The 26576-nt window shown below is 37.2% G+C and overlaps 2 protein-coding genes across 2 annotated transcripts; both read left to right on the forward strand.

Moving 5' to 3' along the window:
* On the forward strand, positions 1-8701 carry ift57 (intraflagellar transport 57 homolog (Chlamydomonas)). Its single transcript, XM_030160741.1, has 11 exons — positions 1-523; positions 2391-2565; positions 3512-3630; positions 3704-3794; positions 4445-4513; positions 4583-4705; positions 5226-5297; positions 5950-6081; positions 6174-6236; positions 7641-7707; positions 8342-8701. The coding sequence occupies exons 1-11, from the start codon at positions 372-374 to the stop codon at positions 8521-8523; spliced, it is 1245 nt and encodes a 414-aa protein (XP_030016601.1). The 5' UTR covers positions 1-371; the 3' UTR covers positions 8524-8701.
* A 1918-nt stretch (positions 8702-10619) lies between these two features.
* tmem71 (transmembrane protein 71) lies at positions 10620-26014 on the forward strand. Its single transcript, XM_030160748.1, has 10 exons — positions 10620-10841; positions 16718-16786; positions 16876-16921; positions 17649-17858; positions 21594-21853; positions 22082-22276; positions 22408-22474; positions 23295-23356; positions 25028-25077; positions 25164-26014. Exons 2-10 carry the CDS (start codon positions 16756-16758, stop codon positions 25185-25187), a joined length of 945 nt encoding a protein of 314 aa, XP_030016608.1. The 5' UTR covers positions 10620-10841; positions 16718-16755; the 3' UTR covers positions 25188-26014.
* The last annotated feature ends 562 nt before the right edge of the window (positions 26015-26576 follow it).

Below are 26576 nucleotides of genomic sequence, written 5' to 3' on the forward strand. Positions count from 1 at the left end.
AAGGTGCAATAAAAGAGACGAAGAAGAAGAAACAACAAATTTGCTGCCAGTACTGCTGATGATAATTAACAACATGAACACTTTAAATGTAGTCATTTGGCTTTCGTACGGTCCTCTGTTTGTACCAGGGGACAAAAGACCAGTCCGAATCCGAACTTAGGGCGTGTGTCTCTGGCGGCGGACGTTATCTTTGTAGCCTGTTAGGATTAGCATTAGCTCCCGGTTGCCTGACAACGGAGAAGAAGCCAAACAAAGTTAGCTAACAGTTAGCTAACAGGCTAAGGGCGTCGGAGCCTGTTCGGTTCTTTTAGGGGCTTTGTTGGGTTGTACGGGTTTTGTTGAGGAGAGGTTGGTGTCGCGCACACAGCGGGATGGCGGATGACGGTCGACGCGGGGATGAGGAGGACCGCGGCCCCGGAGCTGCTCATCAGGTGTTTGTGGTGATGGAGTGTCTACTGGAGAAGCTGAAGGTGCTGAACTATGAGGAGGTTTTAGCCAAACACAACATGAAGAACCTGAGCAGGTGAGAACATGTGCACACGGAAATGAACACAGTTTAACCCACAGATGTGTAAGGTTAATTTTAGGTACTTAAACTTTAAAGTACAAATAAAACCCACGTTAACCTCTGAAAGTTAATGAAACTGAACCCAAGTGACAGATTCTCCTCATAATCCACTTCTTTATACTGCAAAACATTTAAAATATTCCCTAAAGACAGTCTGAACTGCACCGTCACACTGTCAGACATGTATATGTGAGAATGCAAAAAAACAGAGAAGAGCCATTGAACTGCCTTTTTTCACATCTAGATCATATGACACCAGGTCCAAATCTAAAACCTCTACAGTTAGGCTCATCAGATCTGGACTAGATTATCCCACAGATGATTCTGGGTCATAAAACCACCTCCTACCAGTGAAAGTGCTTTAAAAAAAAAAAAAAAAAGATTTAACAGCTGCGACACATCAGACCAAATCCAGGTCTAGAAGTGTCCTTTCATTTTTCATTTTTTCATGTTATTTGTTTGTTTCGATTATTCATTTACAGAATACATGCAAATTCAAAATTCCAAAATCATTTATTTACACCTGAAAAGGAGTGGGAAGGAGAAAAATATATTTAATCCCACCCCATTCTCATCATCAAATAACATAGCATTTTAAATACTCACTCCTGTCCTTTGACTTCAAGCTAGAACAATGAACAAAACAAACCTAAACCAAATTAGAATGAACTCATTCAACAGTATTTATATTATAGAACCAAAATGTGTGTGAAAAATAGAAACAAAGTACATTCCTGGTGGTGTTACCATGGTAACAGTTTACCGTCAACTTGCATTATAATAATTACATACCAACATAATCAACATACATGTGTTCTGTATGATTCTACAGAAACAAAAGCTGTTGAACCCAGAGGCCGAGCGGTCACCCCTCTGTTTGGTCAACCGGTCACCCCTCTGTTTGGTCAACCGGTCACCCCTCTGTCTGTTTGGTCAACCGGTCACCCCTCTGTCTGTTTGGTCAAATGTAAAACTAGGGCATCTCATTCCTTATCCTCATGTCTAGAAAAGGTTGAATCACTTCTTAAAACAGTTTCAGCTGGACTTGAATACGGTCCTCCAGAACACCAGACCAACACTCATACCTCATGCTCCTTGTTTTTCATTGGTCTTTACATATATCCTGTATTATCTGTGTATAACCTATATATGTCATATATTTCCTCTGTCTCTAGTTTCATCCCGAGACCCAGAAATGCATTTTTTGTCCTCTGTAGGTGACAAAAGTTTGACAGTTTTACTTAAAAAATGATGTATATTGCATTGGACATTCCATTAAAAAAATAAATAGATAAATAAAAATAAATTTAAAAATTTATGTGAAAAAGCTGTTGTATTATCCAGTCTCTAATCAGGACAATTATTTAATATTTAAAAAAAAAAAGCTAAAACTTTCCTGGGTCTCAGGAGGATATAGTTGACCTTCTGTATATTCCAGTGTGTGTTTGTAGTTTTGTATATTGTCAGTATTTTTCAATGTAATTTTGTGTGATTTTTTTTTTTTTTACGGTCTTGTTGGATTTTAAGTATTTGCTGCTAAATGGATTTTCATTATTCGTGTATCAGTGACAATAAACATCTATTCTATTCCGTTCAGTTCTATTCTGTGCTTTTTTTTATTCTATTCTATTCTATTCTATTCATTTTCTTGTGTTTGTCATTAACTCCTGTCTTTTCCTGTCTTTAATCCACAGTGGTGTGTGTTTGTTTTAGTGCAGTTTGTATTCGTTTTGATCTTTGATCGTCATTATTTACAATTATGTCTTTTTTATTCCTCTCTTTCTTGGACTTGTCTGTCTCTGTCTCCGTGTGTCGTGTCCAGACATTATTTCGTCTCCAGTCCGTACCTGGCGTCCAACCCAGGTGAGCAGTTCTACATGTTCACTGTCCTCGCTGCCTGGCTCATCAACACGGCGGGCAGAACCTTCAGTGAACCACAGGAGTATGACGAACCCAACGCCACCGTGTCCAACATCTTGGCAGAACTCAGAGCGTTTGTACGACACACACACACACACACACACACACACCAGACGGACTTCAGTCAACAACACATTTATCTGCTCATGTTTGTCTTTTATCTTCATTATTTTCTTCATTTTCATGATTATTTTGCTCATTTTTATTCATGTTCTAGATTATTTTGTTCATTTTTATCATTTTCATAGATTATTTTGCCCATTTTTGTCTTTTTTATTAGATTATTTGGGTCATTTTTACCCATTTTTGAATTATTTTGTTCATTTTTGTCATTTTTCTAGATTATTTTGCCCATTTTTGCTGTTTTTATTAGATTATTTTTCTCTTTTTTTCTTATTCATTTCTGGATTATTTTGTTCATCTTTGTCTCCCATCTTGATTATTTTCTATATTTCCTGGATTATCCTGTTTATTTTAACCAATTTTCTTGATTATTTTTTTGCCATTTTTATTCATTTTCTTGAATTTTTTGGGGTTAATTTTTATCCTTTTTCTAGATTATTTTTGCTCATTTTTGTCTCTTATCTTGATAATTTTCTGTATTTTCTTGATTATTCTGTTCATTTTAACCCATTTTCTAGATTATTTTGGCCAATTTTTATCCTTTTTCTTGATTATTTTTGCTCATTTTTGTTATTTTTCTTGACTGTTTTCTTCATTTTTGTGATTACATTGGTCATTATTTGTATCCTTTTTATTTAATCCAGAAGATTACCTTCTGTACAAAAACTAAAAAACAGTGGAAAGTCTCTGGTAATCTCACATCAGTCCAAACTGGAAACACCTGTACATTTGAGTATTTATTCCAAACACGTATTCCTCTATAATCAGTTTTTTACTGTAGTAGACTCTGAGCTGAGTTCTGCTTGGTTTGTATTTATTTTTTTCATGTAATAACTGAACACAGACTTTCTCAGGTCAAAGGTCTGACATTTCTACTTTGTGTCTACTGGCGTCCCTCAGGGCGTCAAAGTGGACTTCCCTCCGTCCAAACTCAAGTCCGGTTCAGGAGAGTACGTGTGCTTCGTGTTGGACCGATTGGCCGAGGAGGCTCTGAGGAGGCGGGGCTTCTCCTTTAAGCGGTGCGTTCACTGTCACCACGTCGGCTTCCAGATGGGTTGGTTTGTGACGGCGTTGTTGTTTCCTTCCCTTCAGGCCCAGCTACCCAACAGAAACCACAGAAGAAGAGTCTGTGATGGAGGACGACGCCGAGCTGACGCTGAGTAAAGTGGAGGAGGACATGATCGTACGGCGCCCTCATGTGTTCTTAAAGTGTCTCCGATTAGAAATGGAATATTTCAGATTTAACGGTTGATGCTTTGGGTTTAGATTCAGTTGAACCGACGGGTCACATTTTTACTTATTAAAAAGATTTATAAAAAAAAAATAAAAACACACAACTTTATTTTATAGGTTCTATTGTACAGTTTACCTTTTTATTTTTGTTTCACTTTTCTTGACCGTTTAGTTTATTTTTGTCAGTTTTCTTGTTAATTTTTATAATTGTTTTGTTTTATTATTTTGTTCTTGTTTATCCATTTTCTTGCTTTCCTTGGACATTTTTTTTCAATTTTCTCAATTCTTCATTGTTGTCCTTTTCTTGGACTATTTAATTCATTTTCTTATTTTTTATGATTCATTTTCTAGATTATTTTTTTCATTTGTCCTTCAGACTATTTTGTAAATTTCTGGATTTGTTATTGATTATTATTTTTGTATTTTTTTGTTAATTTTGGTCCATTTATTGATTATTATTTTTATGATTATTTTGTTCATTTTGGTCCATTTATTGATTATTTAGTTAATTTTGGAGTTTTTGAACACGTGCTTCATCTTCATTCATCCTATTGTGTTCCTTCGTTGTTAAACTCACCTGGTGTCTGCGTTTGAACTCAGGAGGAACCCGATGACGAGGAAGAGAACGTGATGGACCTGGAGGCTCTGAAGTTACGGACCACACACACTGTAAGAACACACACACAGACCCGCCCCCCCCCCCAGTACCACAATCACCTGAATACACCTGTCCGACAGGACGCACAACCCGCATCCAAACTGGACGACATCCTGGAGGCGACGGTGGACGCCAACGAGTGGAACCTGGAGGTGGAGAGAGTCCTGCCCCAGCTGAAGGTGACAGTCCGGACCGACAACAAGGTACGCACACAGAACACACACACAACAAGGTACGCACGCACAACAGACACACAACAAGGTACAAACACACAACATATGCACAATAGACACACAACAAGGTACAAACACACAACAGACGCACAAGGTACAAACACACAACACACACACAACAAGGTACGCACACACAATGAACATCAGGATGTCCACAAGCTGCGTCTCTGCAGACGTGACTCTGTTTTGTCCCAGCGGTCCCTGAAGGCCACACCCATTCATAAAGTCTTGATGAATCTGTAAAACATGAGCTGCTGCTGTTGGACTCAGTGATTCCAGTTTTGATCGTGTGTTTTAAAGGTTTATTTCTTGTGTTGCTTTTGAATCCAGTCTTCATCCTGTGTTTTTAGAGAACATTGTGATTTTCTGTTCAGGAAAAGCGTCATATAAACAGTTTTGTGACGGTTTTACTGAATGATTAAAAGGGTGGCGTTTGCAGCCGTTTCCCAGCATGCTTTGCTCCCTCTCAGCGTCCTTCTGATCTATGCAGGACTGGAGGATCCACGTGGACCAGATGCATCAGCACAGAGACGGGATCAAGTCGTCGCTCAAAGAGGCCAAGGTGCGTTCACTGACCTGTTCAGACTATGGGAGTCTGGCTCCGCCTGCTGGACTCAGGACATCACTGCATCTGTGTGTGGTGCATTCACTGACCCATTCAGACTGTAGGAGTCAGCCGAACATCTGTAACTCTGTAGTTTCTGACCAGACTGAAACCTGTTTTCTGTAGAAGATCTGACTGGTTTTATTCTGTAGTTTTTCTTTGTGTTTTTCTGATAAAATGAAAGACAAATGATTTACAAAAGCATTGAAAAGCCCAGATGATTAATCTGAAGTTCCTAGTTTTTATTTATTGATTTGTTTTGTTTTTTTAGTGCTGTCATTTTATTTTGTCTCTATTAAAACGTCATTTTATTGTGAAAATCCAACCCGGTTTGTGTGTTTGTTAAAGTCAGTGTTTCTTCTTTGTGGACAATATTTAATGGATCTGAACTGGATTGGTTTTTGTTTTTGTTCACTTCTCTGACTCTTTTACTGTTGCCCTTTTTCGTGGTTGTTTTTGTTTTTGTGATCCAGAAGGACAGACTAAACCAGAGCAGATGCAGACAGAGACATAAACCTGGACCTGGTTCAGACGTTCAGGTTTTCATTAAACTGTCTCTGTGTCCATCTGTCCTCTCTGTCTGTGTCCGTCTGTGTGTCCATCTGTGCAGAGTTACCTGGACAAACTGCAGGAGGACATCGGGAAGACTCTGGAGAAAGTGAGCAGCCGAGAGAAGTACATCAACAACCAACTGGAAAACCTGATCCAGGAGTACCGCAGCGCACAGGCCAAGCTCAGCGAGGTGGGACACACACACACACACACACACACACGTCCACGGACAGGCCCCATTTCCACAGACGTTGGTCAGACTCTGTCTCTGTTCTGGTTCAGGCGAAGGAGCGCTACCATCAGGCCAGTGGAGGAGTCACTGAAAGAACCAGAGTCCTGGCAGAGGTCAGTGAACGCCCCATCCACACAAACGTATGGAAGACCCACACACAGTGAATAGATGAGTTTCAATATTTACTAACAACAGTGATGCGCGCGCAACTCGGAGGCAAAAACACCAGTACCAGCTCCAGCCGGCTCACATACACCTCCAGGCTCTCCCCCGGAACTCGTGAACGAGCGAATACGTTAGCTCTAACTGTCCATGAACTGTTTCTGTCCAAAAGCCGATCCCATCTTCTCTTTCACGGCCGCATAATTTGACTTTACCGCATCGGGATAGGCTGTCCCATAGTAGAAAAGCAGACTGTCGCAGACGGGTGGGGACCAGAGGTTGTGCTAGACATTTTTATTGACCGTCATTTTGACAGTCGTAAAAATTCCATCATAACATATTTTTTAATGATAATGAGATATGTTTAGTAGAATTTAATGTTCAAAAACATCTCAATGATGCAGCAGCTGTAGTTGCTGCTAGCTGATAAACCAACTGCTCGCATAATTATTTACGCCACTTTTAATTGGTATGTTATCTGTAGACATTCTAAGCTTTCCTTGTGTTTGTTCACGCAGTGTCAAATCCCATGCACTGAGGGTTAGGGTTCAGGTTCTGTGAAGCACAGATCTGGGCACAAATTGACATGCCATCTAATAACACATGAAAGGTAGAAAATGCGTACATATAACACGCCAAATGCCATCAGAACTGGTGTATAATTTGCTTGTCTGTCATCTTTCACTGCATCAGTCCCTTTTTTTTCACCGTGTTTATCAGTTCCATCCAGTTTACTGGGCTTTAAAAGAACTAAGGAGACTCGGATGTCTTCACAGTTTGCACTAGCAAAGTAGCATCTAATTTTGGCTAAAGTTAGCTAAACAACGATTACCCTCAGTATTTTAATCTGTCAAAATGACGGACGGCCTTCAGAATTTTCTGTCATTTAAAAAAAAAAAAATCTGTCAATGGCGGAATATTTCTGGTTAACGCGACCTCTGTGTGGTAGATCTCCAGTATGTACAGATCTGAAGTGTGCACTGCACAGACCAGCATTCTTCATTTCCTCCTCAGACCAGTTCTCGCGTCTTAATGCCTGCAACCATAACGTTTGCTGATTTTTCTGGAAGGGATGTTTGCCACCAGGAATTCTGTAGAAGTTTAAATCCTTCTGTGTTCTTTCTGTTCTGACAACCCACGGCACAGCAAGACGACGGCATTATTCACACCGGCAGTCAGTGCTTTGCTGCAAACTTGGTGTGCTTTCTGCCTCCAAGGTGCGCGAGCAGCATACGTCCTACGTCATCATGAAACTGATCTATAAACACAAAACTGCATTCAGTGTTTAAACAAACAATCATGGGGGTGGTACTTATTCATACATAAAAGGACTTTTGTCGTCCTCCCTGTTTCAGATCAGTGACGACCTGGAGAAGGTGAAGCAGGAGATGGAGGACAAAGGCAGCAGCATGTCCGACGGAGGTCAGAGGTCACGCCGCCATGTGCAGTTGTCAGCATGTCGTTGTGTTTCAGTGTTAATGTGGTTTGTTATCACATTTCAGTGTTAACGTATGTTGTCATGTTTCAGTGGTAATGCCTTGTTGCGTTTCCCTGTTAACGTGTCATTGCTGTGTTTCAGTGTTAACATGTTGTCGTGTTTCTGCGTTAACATGTGTTATCATGTTTCAGTGTTAATGTTTTGTCCCGTTTCAGCGTTAATGTTTTGTCGCGTTTCCCTGTTAACGTGTGTTGTCATTGTCCTGTTTCAGTGGTAACATATTGTCGTGTTTCCACGTTAACATGTTGTCCTGTTTCCGTGTTAATGTGTGTTGTCGTGTTTCTGCATTAGCATGTTATCATGTTTCAGTGTTAATGGGTTTTTTTTTGCGTTTCCCTGTTAACGTGTGTTGTCGTTGTCCTGTTTCAGTGTTAACGTGTGTTATCATATTTCAGCGTTAATGTTTTGTTGTGTTTCCACATTAACGTTTGTTGTTGTCATCCTGTTTCCACGTTAATGAGTGTTGTCATGTTTCAATGTTAATGTTTTGTCCCGTTTCAGTGTTAATGTTTTATCGTTTTTTCGGCGTTAACGTGTGTTGTTGTTGTCCCGTTTCAGCTCCCGTGGTGAAGATCAAACAGAGTCTGACGAAGCTGAAGCAGGAGACGCTGCAGATGGACGTGAGGATCGGCGTCGTCGAGCACACGCTGCTTCAGGCCAAACTCAAGGAAAAGTCCAACATGACACGGGACATGCATGCCACCAACATCCCTGAACCTGCCGCCGGGCCGTTCGCCTAGCACCGTCACCACGGTGACAGGAAGGAAGGTCACATGACCCCAGAGTTTATGACGGACACTCGTCCTCTGTACAAACGCATATGTTTATTTATCCTCATCTGTGTTTTCTACAAGTTCTGTGTTTTTGAAAATACAATAAATGTTTTATTGTTAATAATTAAAGAGAATTTAAAGTGAATTTTATTTAAACTGAGGAGGATTTATGATGTTTAGTTAATGTGTAAATAACTTGAATGTTATTGAATACATGAAAGTACTTGAAGCTATTATGGGAATGTAGAACTTATTACTATAGAAATAAAACCAGTCATCAGATAATAATCAATCAGTTTAGTTATATATATATATATATATATATATATAATTTTTTTTTTTTTTTTTTTTTTTTCCTAAGTAAAATAATGTGAACAGTTGAAAACATCAAACCAGTTGAATGTTTCCAGAGATCCACACAGGAAGTCACTGTAAAACCCTTTCAGAATAAAAGCCAGACAGAATGAGGTAAGAGGTTAAAACACCAGTGAAAAGATGAATTGGATGTTTTTCCTGTGGTTTAATCACATCGTCCTTGTTTTCCACTTCCGCTTCTTCTAATATGAGTTTTCGCTGCTTTGAGGTCAGTTAACAGAAAACTGCACGAAAAGGTTTGAAAACCACTGAGTTTTTAAAAGAAATAAGTGAACAAAGCAAAACAATATATTAGAAAAAAAAGAGATGTAAATTAGTTTAAAATAACGAAGTGAATCACTGAGAAAATATGGAAAAATTATGAGATTATAAATGTGTAATATCTATCTAGATATAGTTTGTTTACTTTAATCGTGACTGTTTCAATTGAATGTTGTTTTTTTTTGTCCTTTATTTTGACTGTTGATCGGATCGTTTTTACTGGGATGCCTGTAACCTTTGTTTTGATCACGTTTTCTTTTATTGATTTGACTATATTTGACCATATATATTATTTGTTTTAACTGGATATTGGTTCTTTTATTGTGACAGTTGTGACCAGATGGTTTTTTGTTTGTTTGTTTGTTTTCACAGTTTATACCAAATATTCTTAATATTTAATTGTTTTGACCACATGTTTTCTTCCTTTATTGATTTGACCATATATTTTTATGTTATTGTTTTAACGGGCTATTGGTTCTTTTGTTGTGACAGTTTTAATCAAATGGTTTTTGTTTGCTTTTTCAATCATTTATACCAGACGCCTTTGTTCTTTAGTTATTTTTTACCGTATTTTTCTACTTTTATTTGACCTTATATATATATATATATATATATATATATATATATATATATATATATATATATATTTTTTTTTTTTTTTTTTTTTTTTTTTTTTATTGTTCAAACCAAATATTGGTTCTTTTATTGTGACAATTTTGATTTTTGTGTTGGTTTTCTTTCTTCCTTTATTGAGACAGTTTTGATCATATGTTTGTTTCTTTGTTTTTGTTTTTCCTATTGCTTTCACCGGAAGTCTATAATCTTTAGTCTTTTTTACCACATATTTTGTACTTTCATTTGACCATATATTTTTTTAAATTTTATTATTTTAACCGAATATTGATTATTTTATTGTGACGGTTTTAACTGGATTTTTGCTTTTTTTTTTTATTTTTACAGTTTTTAGCAGATGCGTAGTGGTTTTTTTTTTTTTTTTTTTTTTTTTTTTTTTTTTTTTTGTTATTTCTATGATTTTTACCGGAAGCCTGCAATCTTCACTTTTTCCCCCACATGTTTTCTTCTTTTTAATGGTATATGTTTTTGGGTTTTTTTTTTTTTTTTTTTTTTTTTTTTTTTTTTAATTGTCATTATTTTAACCGGATATGGGTTCTTTTATTGTGACGGTTTTAACTGGATTTTGCTATTTTTATTTTATTTTCACAGTTTTGATCAGATGCTTTTTGTTTGTTTGTTTGTTTGTTTGTTTTTTGTTATTTCTATTTTTTTTTTTTTACCGGAAGCCTGTAATCTTCACTTTTCCCCCGCATGTTTTCTTCTTTTTTTTAACGGTATATTTTTAAATTCTCATTATTTTAACCGGATATGGGTTCTTTTATTTTGACAGCATTGACCGGATGTGGTTCTTCTTCGCTGTGTTGAATTGACAGGTGTCTGCGCTGTTTCCGCTGTTTGTTGCGGGTTCGCAGTTCCTGCGGAGCTTCGGACTCAACACAACTCGACTTTTATCAAACAGGAGCAGAAAAAAACAGAAGCTAAAAGTCCAGAAAAAAAGAAGAAAAGGATAAAGTTGAACCGGAACCGAGGGCAGGTGTTTATTTTTCCACTTTTAACGGAGACAAAACCAACCGGTGAGTTCAGTCCGTTACGTCTTTGTCTCATTTTCAGTTTTTCTACATTTAAAACACGAACAAAAGTCAAATTAAACGCATTAAACACATATCTGAGCAGGTTTAGGTTTTAGTTAGTGAAATAAGTCGGGTTTTCTGCATTTAAACAGTGAATTTTGGGCATAAACAGTAAAACAAGTCACTTCCTTTCTTCATCTACTTCATTAAACACATTAATTTTATTTTATTTATTTATATTTAAAAAAAATATTCTAAACGTGTTTTATTTTCACTTCTTCAACAAGAACACAGTATTTACATGAAGATGCAGATAAATAAGACGGACTTTATGATGGAAATATGACAGGAATGCAGTTATATTTAACCTGAGTCTGAGCTTTTATCAGCCTGGACAGAGCACATGTGGAAGGAAAAGATAAAGATAAACAGGAACAAATACCAGTTCACACCAGCAAACCACAAAAAAACTGCACAGGAGTACTTTCCTGCAATATAAGCCACGAAAACCTTCATTTAACAGGATTAAAACGGACAAAAACAGTGGTATTTGTGTAAAATGAGTCTACAATTCTACTAATATATGAATAAACTCAGTGAATCCGGTTTGTTAGTTTGTGAAACTCGGATCCAGACTCGTGTTGAAATGGTTTAGTCCATGTTTGACGCGTTTTCCTCCAACATCAGCAGCTCCTGCACAGACAGGAGGCTGCAGCAAGGCATGCTGGGAGCTCAGCTGAGGATGGGAAGGGTCCACTGTCCCCCAGAGAAGGGGAAGAAATGAACCACAAAAGAAAGAGAAAAAACATGGAGTGAAAGGAGCAAATATGGGTCAAAGTTTCCACAAACCTTTAAACCAGGGCTCTCAAACTCGTGTTCTTTCAGGTTCCACATTCAGCCTGATTTGATCTGCAGTGGGTCGGACCAGGAACATAATAACAGAATAACCAATAAATAATGACGACTGTGTTTTAGTGCAAACCCCCCCCCCCATTAGATTATGAAAATATTCATTTTTATAAACTATCCAAACAAAAAAGATGTAAATAACCTGAAAAAATGAAATTTCTTTAGAAAAATCAGTGCAATTTTAGCAATATTCTGCCTCAACTCATCGTTTCTCCATGTGCGTTATGGATCAGATCTACAGACACTAAACACTGAGGAACAGGAAGAAAACAGTTCAAATTGGGCTGAATTTTCTTTAGACATTTCAGGTTGTTCATATTTGTTCAGGTTATTCACATTTTATTGTTATAGGATAGTTTGTAAATGTACATATTTTCATAATTTAGTGTTATTTTTTTGCACTAAAACAAAGACAAACATTTGAAGATTATTGGCATAGTGTAATATTTCTTTCACATCAAACCCAGAAGAAAAAAATCTGCAGTCATTCTTTTTTGTCGGTTCTTCTGCTGTTATTATTTGACTGTAGATCATATTGGTCTGTATGTGGAACCTGAACTAAAATTAGTTCCACAGCCTTGACTGTGGAACTCAAATTCATCCCAGGGGTTGGATTGAAACCTTTGGCGGGACGCATTTGGGCCCTGGTACACGTGTTTGACACCCCTGGTGTGAAATGAACGTTCACTGTTCAGAAAATGCACCGTTCATATAAAGGTTTGGAAACTTTGCATACATTTATTTTGTGATAAGCACCTGGGAACCAGTTATTATTCATTAAATCTCTTTTAAATTAATTACTTTAGACGTGTATATGGGGTTAGGTTGGTGTCAAAATATTCATGTATAATATTCGTGCATGTTAGTCTGTAGTTGTGGAAAAAATAAATATGTATAAACTCTTGAATGGGTTCAGTCGTACATAAAATGTATTGTGTGTATTTTATCAGAATACGAATGATAATAATAATAATAATAATAATAATAATAATAATAATAATAATAATAAATTGCATTAATAAAGCACTTTTCATTCAGCAGAATCTCAAAGTGTTACAGACAGAAGACAGTCCAATAGAAAATAAAATACTGTATCAGGAATAAAAGACTTAAGTGACTAAAACAGAGTATCATGGTGGCCCGTAACAAGCCAGTCTAAACAGGAATGTTTTTAGCCCCTGTTTGAAGGAGTTCAGTGACTGAGGAGCTCTGTGGGGCCGGGGACTACGGGTGGAAGTGTGAGGGGTGAGGAGGTCCTGGAGGTAGTCAGGGCCGTTTCTATGGAGACGGTTGAAGGTGATGAGGGTGGTCTTATAATTAATTCTGAAGGGGGTTGGTAGCCAGTGGAGGTTACGGAGAATGGGAGTGATGTGTTCTAGTTTATGGGTCCGTTTGAGGATTCTGGTAGCGCAGTTGTTTTTTTTTAAATAAATGTGTTTATTGGGTTTTTTCTTTTTTAAATACACACATAAAACAAAATAAGAAAACAAAACTCAAAACACAGACTGGGAGTGGTCAGAAAATAAATAAATGAAATTAAATATATGTATATACATGCATATAAAAGCACACACACATATACATATGCACATACACAAACTTTCTGGGCAGTACAAATGAAAGGCAGAGTACAGTATTCAATACAGTGGAAGCTGGGTAGAAAAAATAAAAAATAATTTTTACACAAATGCTCTTGTCATTACATCAGATATATTCACATTAATATAGTCAAGGAATGGTTTCCATATTTGTCCAAAGGCATTGGTCTTGTGGTGCATGAGACCGGTCAGAAAGTCCAAGGGTATGAATTCCATTAGTACCCTATGCCCCCCCCGCAACTGAGGGGGTTTGATCCCAAATCCAGTGCTGCAGAATATTTTTCCTAGCACAAAAAGCCATAACACTGTACCGTTTTTTGTGATATACATCAGGTACATGGACACTAGGAAGGCCCAGAAACAGAGAAACCGGGTCGAGTTCAGGCTTCATTTGGAGAACTTTTAGTATTTCAGATAATACGTCATTCTAATATTTTTGGATTTTAACAGTTGTTTTGAATGGACTGGAGTTTTTGCAGCTGTTTCTTGGGGATCCCATGAAGAAGGGCATTACAGTAGTCGAGCCTTGAGTGAATGAATAAGTTTTAACATCAAGAATTACAAACAGGAAATGTAACTTTACGATTGGGCGGGGTCAAGGGCGTGGTCCCAGATGGACCGCCCACTCCTGTTGGAGCCATAACTGTTGAACCAGACCAGTTGAACACAAATATTCCACAGAACTGTAAAGGTCTAAAACCATCCGAAACAGACTCAAAGGACAACATTTAGTTCAAATATTTTAAATGAAAAATATCTAAAACTACTGCGTCACAGATGGACACAATATGAAAGTCTGTTTTTTCCCAGAATTCCACAGTTCTCCACAGTGAAGTTCCTCTGACATTTTCATCTTTAAATGTATTCAGTGTAAACCTTAAACCCTCTATTTTACAAACTAATAATTGGTTAAATAGGAAAAAAATATGGGATGAAACCTAAATAGAAAGAGTTTAGACAAGTGTCAGCGTCACAGATGGACAACAAAAGGAAATATCAAATTAAACAGTTTTTATTTTACTTGTCATTATCATTAACATTTCTTTACAATATTTACAACATACAAATAATATTAACATTATATTCACATGTATTTTACACAGATATATGCATTTATTAATTTAAACACTGTGTTTAGAATATGACATGCATAATATAATAGTCAAATATCAGTGTATTTGATTAAATGTAGTTTATTTATAGAGTTTATAAAATGAACCCAGAATGACGGCACTAAACTGGGTCACTGGACAAACATTCACACTCACTAAAATACTTGCATGTTTTTTTTTCTCTTTTCAAAATACACTTTCCTGAAAATATAAATAATTACCGACCCAAAAATATAAGTTTGGTTTCAAGATAATTGGAATTAAATTTTTTTGGGCCGAATGTGAACCTTTGTTTGACTTTGTGCACCAACCTAACCCCATAAAGTAGTTAATTTAAAAGAGATTTAATGTATAATAACTGGTTCCCACGTGATTATCGCATAATAAATGTACGAAAAGGTTCCAAATCTTCACGTAAATGGGGCATTTTCTAACGAGTTAACGTTTATTTAATTTATGTACTATTGAACTGATTCAAGAGTTTACAAATATTGATTTTTTGTGCAATCATAGATTAATTTTCACACAGATCTGTCTAATGCACATAAATATTTGGACACCTTCCTTACTCCATATGTTGACCTTTTCTCTTTTCTTGTTCTAACGTCTGAATTAACTCATTTTCTGTGTTTTATACATGATTTTATTCCTTTTTGTCATAACTTGATGCATCTTTTTCTCTCACCTAATTACTTTTTTTTTTTTTTTTTTAATCATTTTGCTGTTTTATGGTTTAAGCTCTTTTTAAACCTTACCTTAAAAATTCAATATATGTAGGTTTTGTTTCCTGAAACTCTCCAAATTCCTCAACCGCAGAATCCAGGTTATTTCTTTTTTTTGATTTTACTATATTAACTGTGATTGTGTTTGTCCAGTTTTAGTCGAGGTAGGGCATTAACTTTGGTTCATGTGGCCATAAATGAAAGATTAAAGTCATAATGTTGAAAAGAAACTCCAGATTTATTTATATTTTGCAGGTTTATCAGATGTTCCTGTTTGGATCATCCTTTTATTTATGGAAAACATTGATTATATTTAGTCCAAAATGTTAAACCACTAAGAAAAGCATCAGATTTTTGCACATGTGAGAAACTTTTTTTTTCTGCTTTGTGGTTAAATTCCTTTGGCTAAAGTATTAATCAGATGAACTTTGTCATCTCTGTTCGGGTCAGTTCTGTTTGTTATTGTTTTCTCGTCTTTTCTTGTGGTTTTTTTTTTTTTTTTTTTTTTTTTTTTACTCAGTTTGTTATTCATTCTTTTGTCATTTGTGTAAACATCTATTTTTGTCCAATCGCGACAAACACCTCAGTATGTTTTTGTTCGTTAAACGTCAGTGATGAGCATTTTTCAGTTTGAACAGAAGATGAGACGTGACCCCGCCCCCTCACCCCCCCTCCTCAACCCCCCGCCCCCGAACACTGAGCCTCTGTTTGTCTCTAACCCACTTCATCTGGTGTCGACCGTTCAACAGAAGAAAACCAGGACAAAAACACAGAAATCCAACAGTCCCAGTGTCCCTGTACGTCAGCGTGTGTTCTCTGGGGATCAGAACCAGTTGAACGTTCTTTTTCCACAACTAGAGTCACGTGAAAAACAAAAAAAAAAGGGATGTTGACAGACGTTACAACAAGAGGAGAAGAAGAATTTTAAAAGAAACGTGTGGGTATATGTGGACACACCAGGAAACTGAATCAGTTTAGAGTTTAGTACAAGATAGAGGGGTAATATAAAATAATAATGAATATATCTGTAAATAAACACCATACTTTCCATAGTTTCCTTCCTTCTTTCCTGCCTTGCTCTTTTCTTCTCTGTGCTGTTTATCCTTCCTTCATTCCTTCTTAACTCCCTTCTCCTTTCCTTCTGGCCTTTTCCTCTTTTCTTTTTTCTTTCCATCCTTTCTTTGTTTCTTTACTTTTTACTTTTTTCATCTGGTCCATCCTTTTTTCTTTCATACCTTCTTTCCTTTTTCTTTGGTCTCTTCATTCCTTCTTCTTTCTTTTCTTTTCCAAACCATCTAAATCATCCTTTCCGTCTGATGTTTCCTTCTTTCCTTCCTAGTATCTTCCTCAGTCTGACTTCTACACTTTATTTCCTGTTTTCCCATTCCTGTCCCTTTTTCTTGCTTCTTCTTTCTTTTTCTTTCTTTCCTTTCTTTCTTTCTTTCAGTTTGTCTCATTTCTCTCTTTTCCTCGTCTTCTGTGTGAAACCCTCACTGACTCTGACCTCGGGGGGGGGGGGGTTCTAATGTCCTCCACAGATTTTCCTCTGGAGACGTTTGAGACGACGAAGACAAACATGTCTCTGTTTTTCTCGGGCGCTGTTACCAGTGAGTCGTGACCTTTGACCTTTCAGTTCCACGATAAATAAAAATTCAAACGATGTGGAAATGAACGGAGAACTGTGCGTCTGTTTCAGGTTCTCCGATAAAACGCCGTCTGAGGAGCAGTCTGGGCTGTCAGAGGTAGGGCGCCATGTTGAAACCTCGGAATGGGTCTGTGTCTGGTTCTGGTTCTGGTTCTGGGCCTGAGTCTGGGTCTGACCCGGGTCCACTCATGTCCGTTTCATATTTTAGTGTATTTTTTGTGTGTTGTATCATATTTTAGCGTACTTTTTTCCACACTTTATTGCATTTTAGTGTATTTTTTGTGTATTTTAATATATTTTTTCATATTTTAATGCCTTGTAGTGTATTTTAGTGTATTTTTTTTTATATTTTAGTATATTTTAATGTTTTTTTTTGTGTCTATCTTTTGCACTTTTTTTCATATTTTATTGCACTGTAGTGTATTTTTTGTGTATTTCAGCGTATTTTTTTTTCATATTTTAGTGCACTGTACTGTATTTTAATGTATTTTTTCATATTTTAGTGCCTTGTAGTGTATTTTAATGTATTTTTTAAAATATTTTAGTGCATCGTAGTGTATTTTTTTTTCATATTTTAGTGCATTTTAGTGTATTTTTTTTCTTATTTTAGTGCATTTTGTGTATTTGAGTGGATTTTTAAAAATATTTTAGTACATTTTAGTGTATTTTTTTCTTATTTTAGTGCATTATAGTGTATTTTAGTGGGGGGGTCATATTTTAGTGCATTTTGTGTATTTTAGTAGTTTTTTTTTTTTCATATTTTAGTGCACTGTAGTGTAGGAGTTCTGGTTGTGACCCGTGTCCGCCCTCTGTCCGTCCTCCAGTCTGGACGTGTCTCTCCTGTCTCCGGACTCGTCCTACGTCTGTTACTCGTCTCTGGACGGCACCGATCCGTGCAGCTGCCGCCGCTCACCTCGTCTCCTCACCAACGGTTACTATGACGTCACCGACGACAGCTTCGCCTGGGATGACGACGGGAACGTGTCACTGACGCCCTGTAAGACCAGCGTGTCCTACAAGGAGAACCTGGTTCGGTGAGTCCAATGGGAACCGAGCGTAGAACTGTACGGAATAGAACAAAACCGAACCGACATTTGAATGTGTGACCGAAGCTGAAACACGATGTTTAACCCTTTGAAGACGAGTGTGTCACCAGTGCCACATTCCTGCATTCGTCATCATTCAGATGACCTAAACTCCTATTCACAGAATGCAAACGTCATCCTTTGATCTGAGGTTGAGGTCGGGGAGTGGGCGGGGCTTAGGGCAGCAGAGTGCAGCTGGTGAGAGACATGGAAGATTTATATTAGTTTTAGCAGCATTTTAATGGTGAATTCTGTAAATAACTGTATATAATAGTGATAGAGCTGTTTGGGAGTGTTCTACTAGTGTGTTTTGATGTGTTTTTGTATTTATTTATTTAGTTACAGGACAGTGTGTATTGGCATTAATTGCAAAGCACAAGATGCATGCACCAGATTTAGCAGAAGCTAATGTCCATCTTTTCTGGACTGTCAAGTTTTGCAGATTTTTTTTTTTTTTTGCCTCTTTTTTTACTGTTCTTGTATCTGTAAATCTTCTCTAAATGTGTGTATATTTGTATATATGTGTAAATCTATAGTCAGATCTCTCCAGTTCATACACAGATCCAGTGTGTGTGTTTGAATCAGCTGATGGATGTTTTTGTCAGTGAAATGAGGGGCTCTGTGTACAACTAGACAAAAAGTGACCACAGACTATCAACAGGATCCAAATGACACCAAAGAACCAAAAAGAACAAGAAGAACACGGACACAATGATCTAGAACAATTACAATGGATCAACACATGGAAAAGACAGGAAAGGATATTTATAGAAACTCAGAAAGTTTAGTTATGAACATTTACTGTTGGTTTTCATCATAAATATGATAAAAGTTTGAATCTTTTTTTTTTCTAATAACATACTTTTAAGCATTTATTACAATAATAATGACAATTAATGGACAGATATTGAAAGTTTAGTTCTTCCTGATAAAAGGTGCAAAAGAATTTGCAAAAAAAAAAAAAAACAACTTTCTGATGCTTTTATTGCAAAAACAAGATAAAAGTATCCAGGTCTGTTCTAATGGGAGTCCATATACTGTAGGTTTAACCCAGTGTTCCAGGACAGGAGCGTTACAGAACCAGTAGAACTTCACGTCCTCATGTCAAACACACCCTCCTGCTCAAAGATGTGACTTCATCCTCTGCGGCCAATCACAGCACGCCGCTCAACCCATAAATTCCTGGTATCTGACGTTAGTGTCGTTCAGGAGCCAGAGCCTGATGTCAGCTGTCGGCGTTACTATGGAAACTGTTATATGTTGTTCAACACTCTGCGTGTTGTGTTGTGTAACCGCTGAAGCTGCAGGCCTTTAAAACCTGGTCCGTCTGGATGTGGATGTGGTCTCCAGGTGTGTTTGGATGTCAAACACACCTGGTGACACTCGGGTAAAGTTTCAGTAGGAATGAGCTGATGAAAAACTGAGTGGACATGTGCCTCAGAAAACACATCATCAACTTTCATATGTGACATTTATTAAGTGTTTCCCAGAGGATTAATGAGCACAAAGGTTAAACAATAAGAAACATTAAAAAACAGGCTGAAACCAATGCTTTAGAATCAGTAAGAATTAAAAGAATAATAAACTCATCAGATCAGACAGTTAAAAGAAGCACAAATGCAGTAAAATGATTAAATAAGATGAATAATGATGTTGAATCTTGTTTTAACCTGATTTAAAACAGAAGTTCAGTCATAATAGTCAATATTTGGTCCAAACATGAAGACGTGACATTACTTCCTCTTGTTTTGAAGAAGTCTGAGTTTTTGTTGTTTTTTTTTTGTTTCTGTGACACTTTTGACAAAATCCCGAGGTTGTGAATCAGCTCATGTTCCTCAATGTTACAGCTGTCAATCAGACCATGTCACGTGACTGAGCAACAGCGTGAATAAATAAATGAATGAACTGAAATCCTCTTCATGAAACATTTACTGGATAGGGGGTTATGACCTGAACTGCAGCTGGCCACCAGGGGGCGACGACTGTCATCTATGGATATAATCACAGATGTGGATAATTATTGGATGGAGTTTGTGTTTGGTTGTTGCCATGTTGACTTTTTGGAGACCGAAGTGACCATATTTGGACAAAAGGGGTGGAGCTGGGGATAGCTAATGCTAATTGCTAACTTACTGAGCGTGTAAAACTGTAATTTTTATCAAGTGTTGTTTAATTTTATGTTTATGTTTACGCATTTGGCAGATGCTTTTTTCCAAAGCGACTCACAGGGGAAAACCAATTAAATCACTCAATCAATCAAATTTTATTTATATAGCGCCAGATCACAAAAAAGTTATCTCTTGACATTTTATATATAGAGTTGGTCAAAACCAGACTCTAAGTCAATTTACAGAAACCCAACAGAATCCTCCAGGAGCAAACACTTGTGACTGGTGACAGTGGAAGGAAAAACTTCCCTTTAACAGGCACTTCCCTTTACCTCCTGTTTGTAGCATTAACCACGACTACAGTAGAGCTGTTTTAGGTGGTGAAAAGACTTTTAGTAAATGGACAAAACCCTGAAGATTCAACCTGTCACAGATTAGACTAGACTAGACTAGATTAGATTAGACTAGATAGAACTTTATTGATCCCTCAGGACATTAAAGTTCCAGTGTCAGCACAACAGTGAATGTACACATGAGAAATATTACAAGAAAATAGTAATAATAACTATCAGTAGAGAAAAAACAGGCAAATGCACTTTAGAAAAACTAGTAGAAATAAAGCAGTAAGAATAGTAAGTTTTATAAATATATTATAATCTGCACTGTGTGTATTTATACGTGTGTGTGTGTGTGTGTATATATATATATATTTTTTTATTAGTTGAGTAATAATTATAATTAAGTGACAATACTAATAATTGTGTAAGTGATAAGTACCATAAGTATGTAAGTAACAATAATAAGAAATAAAAAAATAAATTAACAACAAACAAACATAAAACCATCTATTTCTCCAAACATTTTAATTAACAGATGAAAAATGTCAAATAGACGAGATCCATTATTGGACAGTCCACATAAAAGCAGAGCAGAACGAGTCCTGGTTAAACTTTCAGGTTAAAGGTTGGTTGATCGTCTGTTAAACACACATACTGAGTTTATTTTCTGGGTTCGGTTCATCTGTATTTGTGTTCTGTTCATAAATACTGACCAAAGAGAATATGGTGCAGTTCCAACGGTGGCCTTTGGGGGCAGTTTTGAGATCTGAAGCAAATGCTTCCTCAAATGACAGAACTTTATGAGGAGAAACTAGCGACAAGTTTACGACAGCTAACCCTTTAATATCCACAGTAGTAAAACCTCCGCTGACATCACCATGTTTGTTATTATTGACTTAATACTTCTTCTTGGTATTTGTCCAGTATGTTAACTCAGAGCGGTGCCCCCTGGTGGGCTAGTGCTAAAGGCTTATTCCAACCCAGTGGACACATAGAAACATAAATACAGGACAGTTCCCCTGATTCAAACACATGCACCTGTTTTTGTTCATACGGAGACAATAAATGAGCCTAAATCTACGGAGCAGCCTCTAGTGGCCTCCAGTGGTATTACACTCTAAGGTACTTGGACTCATGGAGGTTCTGAGGTCCAGGGTTAAAACCTTGTGACTCTGAGGACTTGTAGGTAACGCTGTTCTCGTCTCCTCCTCCTCCTCCTCCTCCTCCTTTTTCTTCAGGGTTTTTCGGCGGCGGCGGCGTCCTCGCAGTTCGCTGGTTCGTCTTCTGAGCGGTGTGACGGAAACCTGCCAGTCGTGGCTCGATGAGAACGTCTTTAGAGGAGTCTTCAGAGCCGCTCAGAACCAGGACCAGGAGGTGGACGAGAGCCAGGACAGAGACCAGGACCACCGCCCTGACTGGACCAGGACCAGTCTGGACGAATCCTTCTGGTCTGGGATCAGCAGCACCGAGGTGGACGACGGCCGCAGCTTCACCTACGGTAACCAGAGGTGGACCAGGACTGAGACCAGGACCAGGTGTTAGTGGGACCAGGACCAGGTATTAGTGGGACCAGGACCAGGCATTAGTGGGACCAGGACCAGGCGTTAGTGGGACCAGGACCAGGCGTCAGTGGGACCAGGACCAGGCTGATGGGTTGATAGACATGTGGACGTCAGGTTCCAGGTACATTTGAAAACACTGATTTCATTTCCGCGTCTTCCTCCAGACCCCACCGAAGTCCCGCCCCCTCCCAACAAAGAGGCTCCGCCCCCTAAGATGCTGATCCAAGAGGAGATCTGCTCTGAGATCTGTCAATCACAGGAGCGCTTCACCCAATCACTGCCCGGCCTGTCCGAAGTCCCGCCCCCCTCCGTCTTCTACACCAATAGCTGCTGCTGTCAGGCCTCACCTGAGCCCACAGGTGAGTTCAGGCGCACCATAGTCAGGTGACCAGCACCAGCCAATAGGACGCAGAGGTTCTCTGGCCGCTGGAACAGAACAGTGTTGGTTTTCTTTATCTCTCTGATGCATATGTTTGTTTTCATGTTTCAGGGTTCACGATGAAGACGCTCCTCCTCTTCATCTTCTCCGTCTTCATCTTTACAGCTCTGTACTCAGGGTAAAACAACGTCCTTTTATTTTCAGACCTTCTTCAAGCAACACAGTCCTTTTTATTTATTTTATTTTATTTTATTTATTAAATCTTCAGCTGTATTTTTCAGATTTGTGTGTTCACAGGTTTTGTTCAGTGTTTCTCATTCAGTCCATTAGTTATAGTGGAGGAGCCTCTAGTGGCCAAAGCAGGAACTGCAGCTGAAAACATGACACTAGTTTCTAACAGTTCATTACTTTTATGAAATTTACTCAAATACAAGTAAAAACTAATTCATATAAAATCCACTGTGATTGTTGCACTTACTTTTCTTAAGTATTCCAGGTTGTTCAAGTTTTTCCTCTTTATCGGTAAAGAATAATTTGAAAATATAAACACTTTCATGTCATTTGCTTGTTTGTTTTTTTTTTGCACTAAAACCAGAAAATTCAGTGTAATTGTACCAATATTCTGCGTCTTATTAAATGTTTTGTGTATTTATAGATCCACTGTGATCTGTGAGTTAGAATATACATGTTTAAATGAAAAACTCGGACAGGATGTTGTTAAAATTACTCTTATTTTTCTTCATAAGTTTCAGGTTGTTCATGTTATTCACATTATTTTAAAGGATAGTTTGTAGGTGTAAACATTTTCATGGTGTAAATGTGTATTTTGTCATTATTTACAGGTTGTTCTGATAGTATTTTACTTTAGATCGTATTGGTCTGAATGTGGAACCTAGATTTATAAGATTCTTAAAAATGGCCGGACCGGACCAGACCGGACCCTTTGGCAGGAACATGACAGTGTGCTCATTGGTGTTTGGTTGTTTCTTCCTGTGCAGATGTTTGTGGCGGGGCGTTGCTGTGGCGACCACAGTTTTCGTTATCATCTCAACCTTCATGTGTGAGTATTGTTGAGTCTGGAACCGGGTCAGTCCGAGTCCAGATTCGTTCATTCCACTGACCCCAAACCTAATAATTTTACACATGTGAACAGAAAACACAGAAGAACTGAAGAATTTTCTTTTTTTTATCCATTTCATTTATTTCGTTCATGGTTGTGCATTTCATCTGCAGACATTCAGTAATCATCAGGGGAACAAACATATACACACCTATGTTCGAAACCTAAACATTAGTTTGTTATAGTTGGATTATTGAACGAGGATTGAAGCTTTTAATACGATTTAAGTCGACATCATGAATCTGCAGATTAAATGTTCTACTTTTGTCCTTAAACATTTATTTTTCTTATATCTTTAACCCTCTGGTATCAGGCTGAGCATATTAAACACACTTTACTCTTCATGTTATTAAAGGTCAGATTATTTTTCACAGTTTGTTTTTGGTCTGAATTCAAAGTCGTTCATTTTTTTCTGATTTTCTAAAATTCTGATCCATCCACTAAAACCATCCCATAATAAACAGTGTTAAATTCCTACTCCAACACCCTTCTACCAAGTGGTTACAAAAAACACAATGACACATTTAACATTTGACCTAGAACCAAAAATAATAATAATATGAACCAGTGTTGGTGTTAATCACTGACAGATGACAGGAGGAAAAAAAAACCCTAATACAGTTTATATGTAAAATATTGAAAAAAATAAGTGATTTTCCATCAAAAAACCTGGTTTGTTTACATTACAAGCATGGCATTTAAAGGGTTAAAACTATATCGTAGGTTTATACGATGCACAGATTGCAGATAATGAAAATGTAGATGTTTAAAAATGTAAATTAATCCATTTTCTTTCATCTCTAAGAACCATCAAATTAGATTTAATGCAGACATTAAATGGTTAAACATTGACATTAACCCTTTCATGCATGAATTATGCAAAAAAAAGTATCTACATTTTTTTTTAGATTGATTTTTATTACTTTAAATTAGGCTGAAGTTAAAATGCATTTTTTTGTCTTTTAAATGATGGAAGATAAATGCTGAGGCTGCAAACTGAACTTTATATAATTGGCAGATTTTTTTTTTTTTGCCTGAATTAAGCAAAAAAAAATAAATCTTGAATTAAGCAAAAAAATATCTTCACTTAAGCAAAAAAATCTTGAATTTAGAAAAAAAAAATCTTGAATTAAGGAAAAAAATCTTGAATTAAGCAAAAAAAAACCAATCTTGAATATCTTGAATTAAGCAAAAAAAAATCTTGAATTAAGCAAAAATAATCTTGAATTAAACAAAAAAAAAATCTTGAATTAAGCCAAAAAAAAAAAAAGAACTAAGCAAAAAAAAATCTGGAATTAAGCGCAAAAAAAAAAAAAAATCTTGAATTCAGCAAAAAAAAATCTGCCAATGGAACAAGTGAAAATGATCTTGTTCAGATTAGTGTAACTCAGATTGTTCAGATCTCTTGTCTATAAATCAGTTCTTCTATCTGACTGTACAGTTCCTCTGCAGGTGATTGTCTTATTTTAAGTGTGATCAGATATTTGGACTAGAAATGACAAAAACACACTTTAGATTTTTTCCAGTGTGAAAAACATTCACGACACTTTCATCTTTACCGTCGTTGTTATCAACATAAAGTGAATCAAACGTGTCTTGTGTCGTTTTCAGTAATGTCCAAGTCAGGGCCGATGGGCGAATGGCGGCGGGCGAAGACCGAGGTGAGTCTGAAAACAAACCAGTCACATGTCACGTCTTCAACCCGTAACACGACGCTCACACTGTGTTTGATGACTGCGTTCTCCAGGACATCACATCCAGGAACGAGTAGACGAGGAGGAGGACGTGGGGCAAAGACGAAAACAAATGGCATGCTGGGAATTGAGTGGATGCTGCGTGCATTTTGGAGGAGCAGGTAGTCTGAGCTCCGGATGCATTTTCACTGCAAACATCAACACAGTTCGTTCCAAAAAAAGGAAAATAAACCGTGATGTCCAAGTTTAAACGGGAACAGGAAAGTCCGATCCAGACCAACGCAGCAGGATCTGTGTGGAACCACTGACAAACGGGGTTTTACCGGCAACACGTGGGTTTACCGGGTTTAATGAGGTCAAATGCTGAGCGGAGCTCACAGACAGGAGTTTATGCAGCTACGAAAACAGGAATAACCTTCAGATCAAACCTCATGGATTTGAATGTGTGTGTGTTCTTTATCGTTGGCAGTCAAACTTGGCTTTTTTGGGTTTGTCCAAAGTGACCAAACACCAGATATTAAAAAAAACAACAACAACATACTTATATATATGGAGAACCAAAATATATATATCTAGAGAGAGAGATAAGTCAATAAATCCAGCAGCGAGCGTTGCCATTTCAAAATAAAAGCTCATCTGTTTCAAAATGAGAGCTTTGACCAAATGCACAAAAAGTGGAAGTGTCAGATTTAAGTGAATGACGAGTTTGAGTCCAAAACAAGCAACAATAACGCACAAAAAGTGGACGTTTTTAAAGCTGCGCTGGGTTTAAGCACAACAACCGGACTTCTGATCATTGATCCCGTATGGATATTTTAAACTACTCCCTTTTTCTGGAGTATTTCAGTCATTCTCAGATAAATAATGATGTAAATCGTAGTAGGATTCCTCTAACCTGCTGCATTTAAAAAAAACAAACATCTAAATGTATTTTTTAATATTTAACATGATCAGTGAATTCCTGTGAATGTTTTCAGGTTTAAACTTCAATATTAGATCCATTTAATGTCGGCACTGAAATCTAATTTCGTGGTTGTTGGAGATTAAGACAATGCGTTAATTTGCATTTTTGACTTTAAATAGAACATGGTTGTCATGGTAACAAATACAATGAAATGAAAGCGCCATCCAGTCTGTGCATCGTATAAAACCTACAAATGAAAGCAGCTCAAATCAAATAGGTTTCAGGTAAACTTTGTGATGCGTGTGTAGTTTCATGTGTCATGTTTTAAATACACGTGTTTTGTGGTTTTAGGTGAATTAACCCTTCGTTATCCTCTAACCACCAGAAGCATAATCTGCACTGGACGGGAATAATGCCAGAAGGATTTAATACAGGTGGTTTATAACTTCTTTTGTGTGTGTTTCATCAACATGAGCCATAAACAAAATACCAAATACTCAATAACTGTCATCTTTTTAACCCTTTAAATGCTGTATTTGTAATGGAAATAAAACAGATTTTT

This window comes from Sphaeramia orbicularis, chromosome 17 (assembly GCF_902148855.1).
Source record: "Sphaeramia orbicularis chromosome 17, fSphaOr1.1, whole genome shotgun sequence".
Classification (NCBI taxonomy): Eukaryota; Metazoa; Chordata; class Actinopteri; order Kurtiformes; family Apogonidae; genus Sphaeramia; species Sphaeramia orbicularis.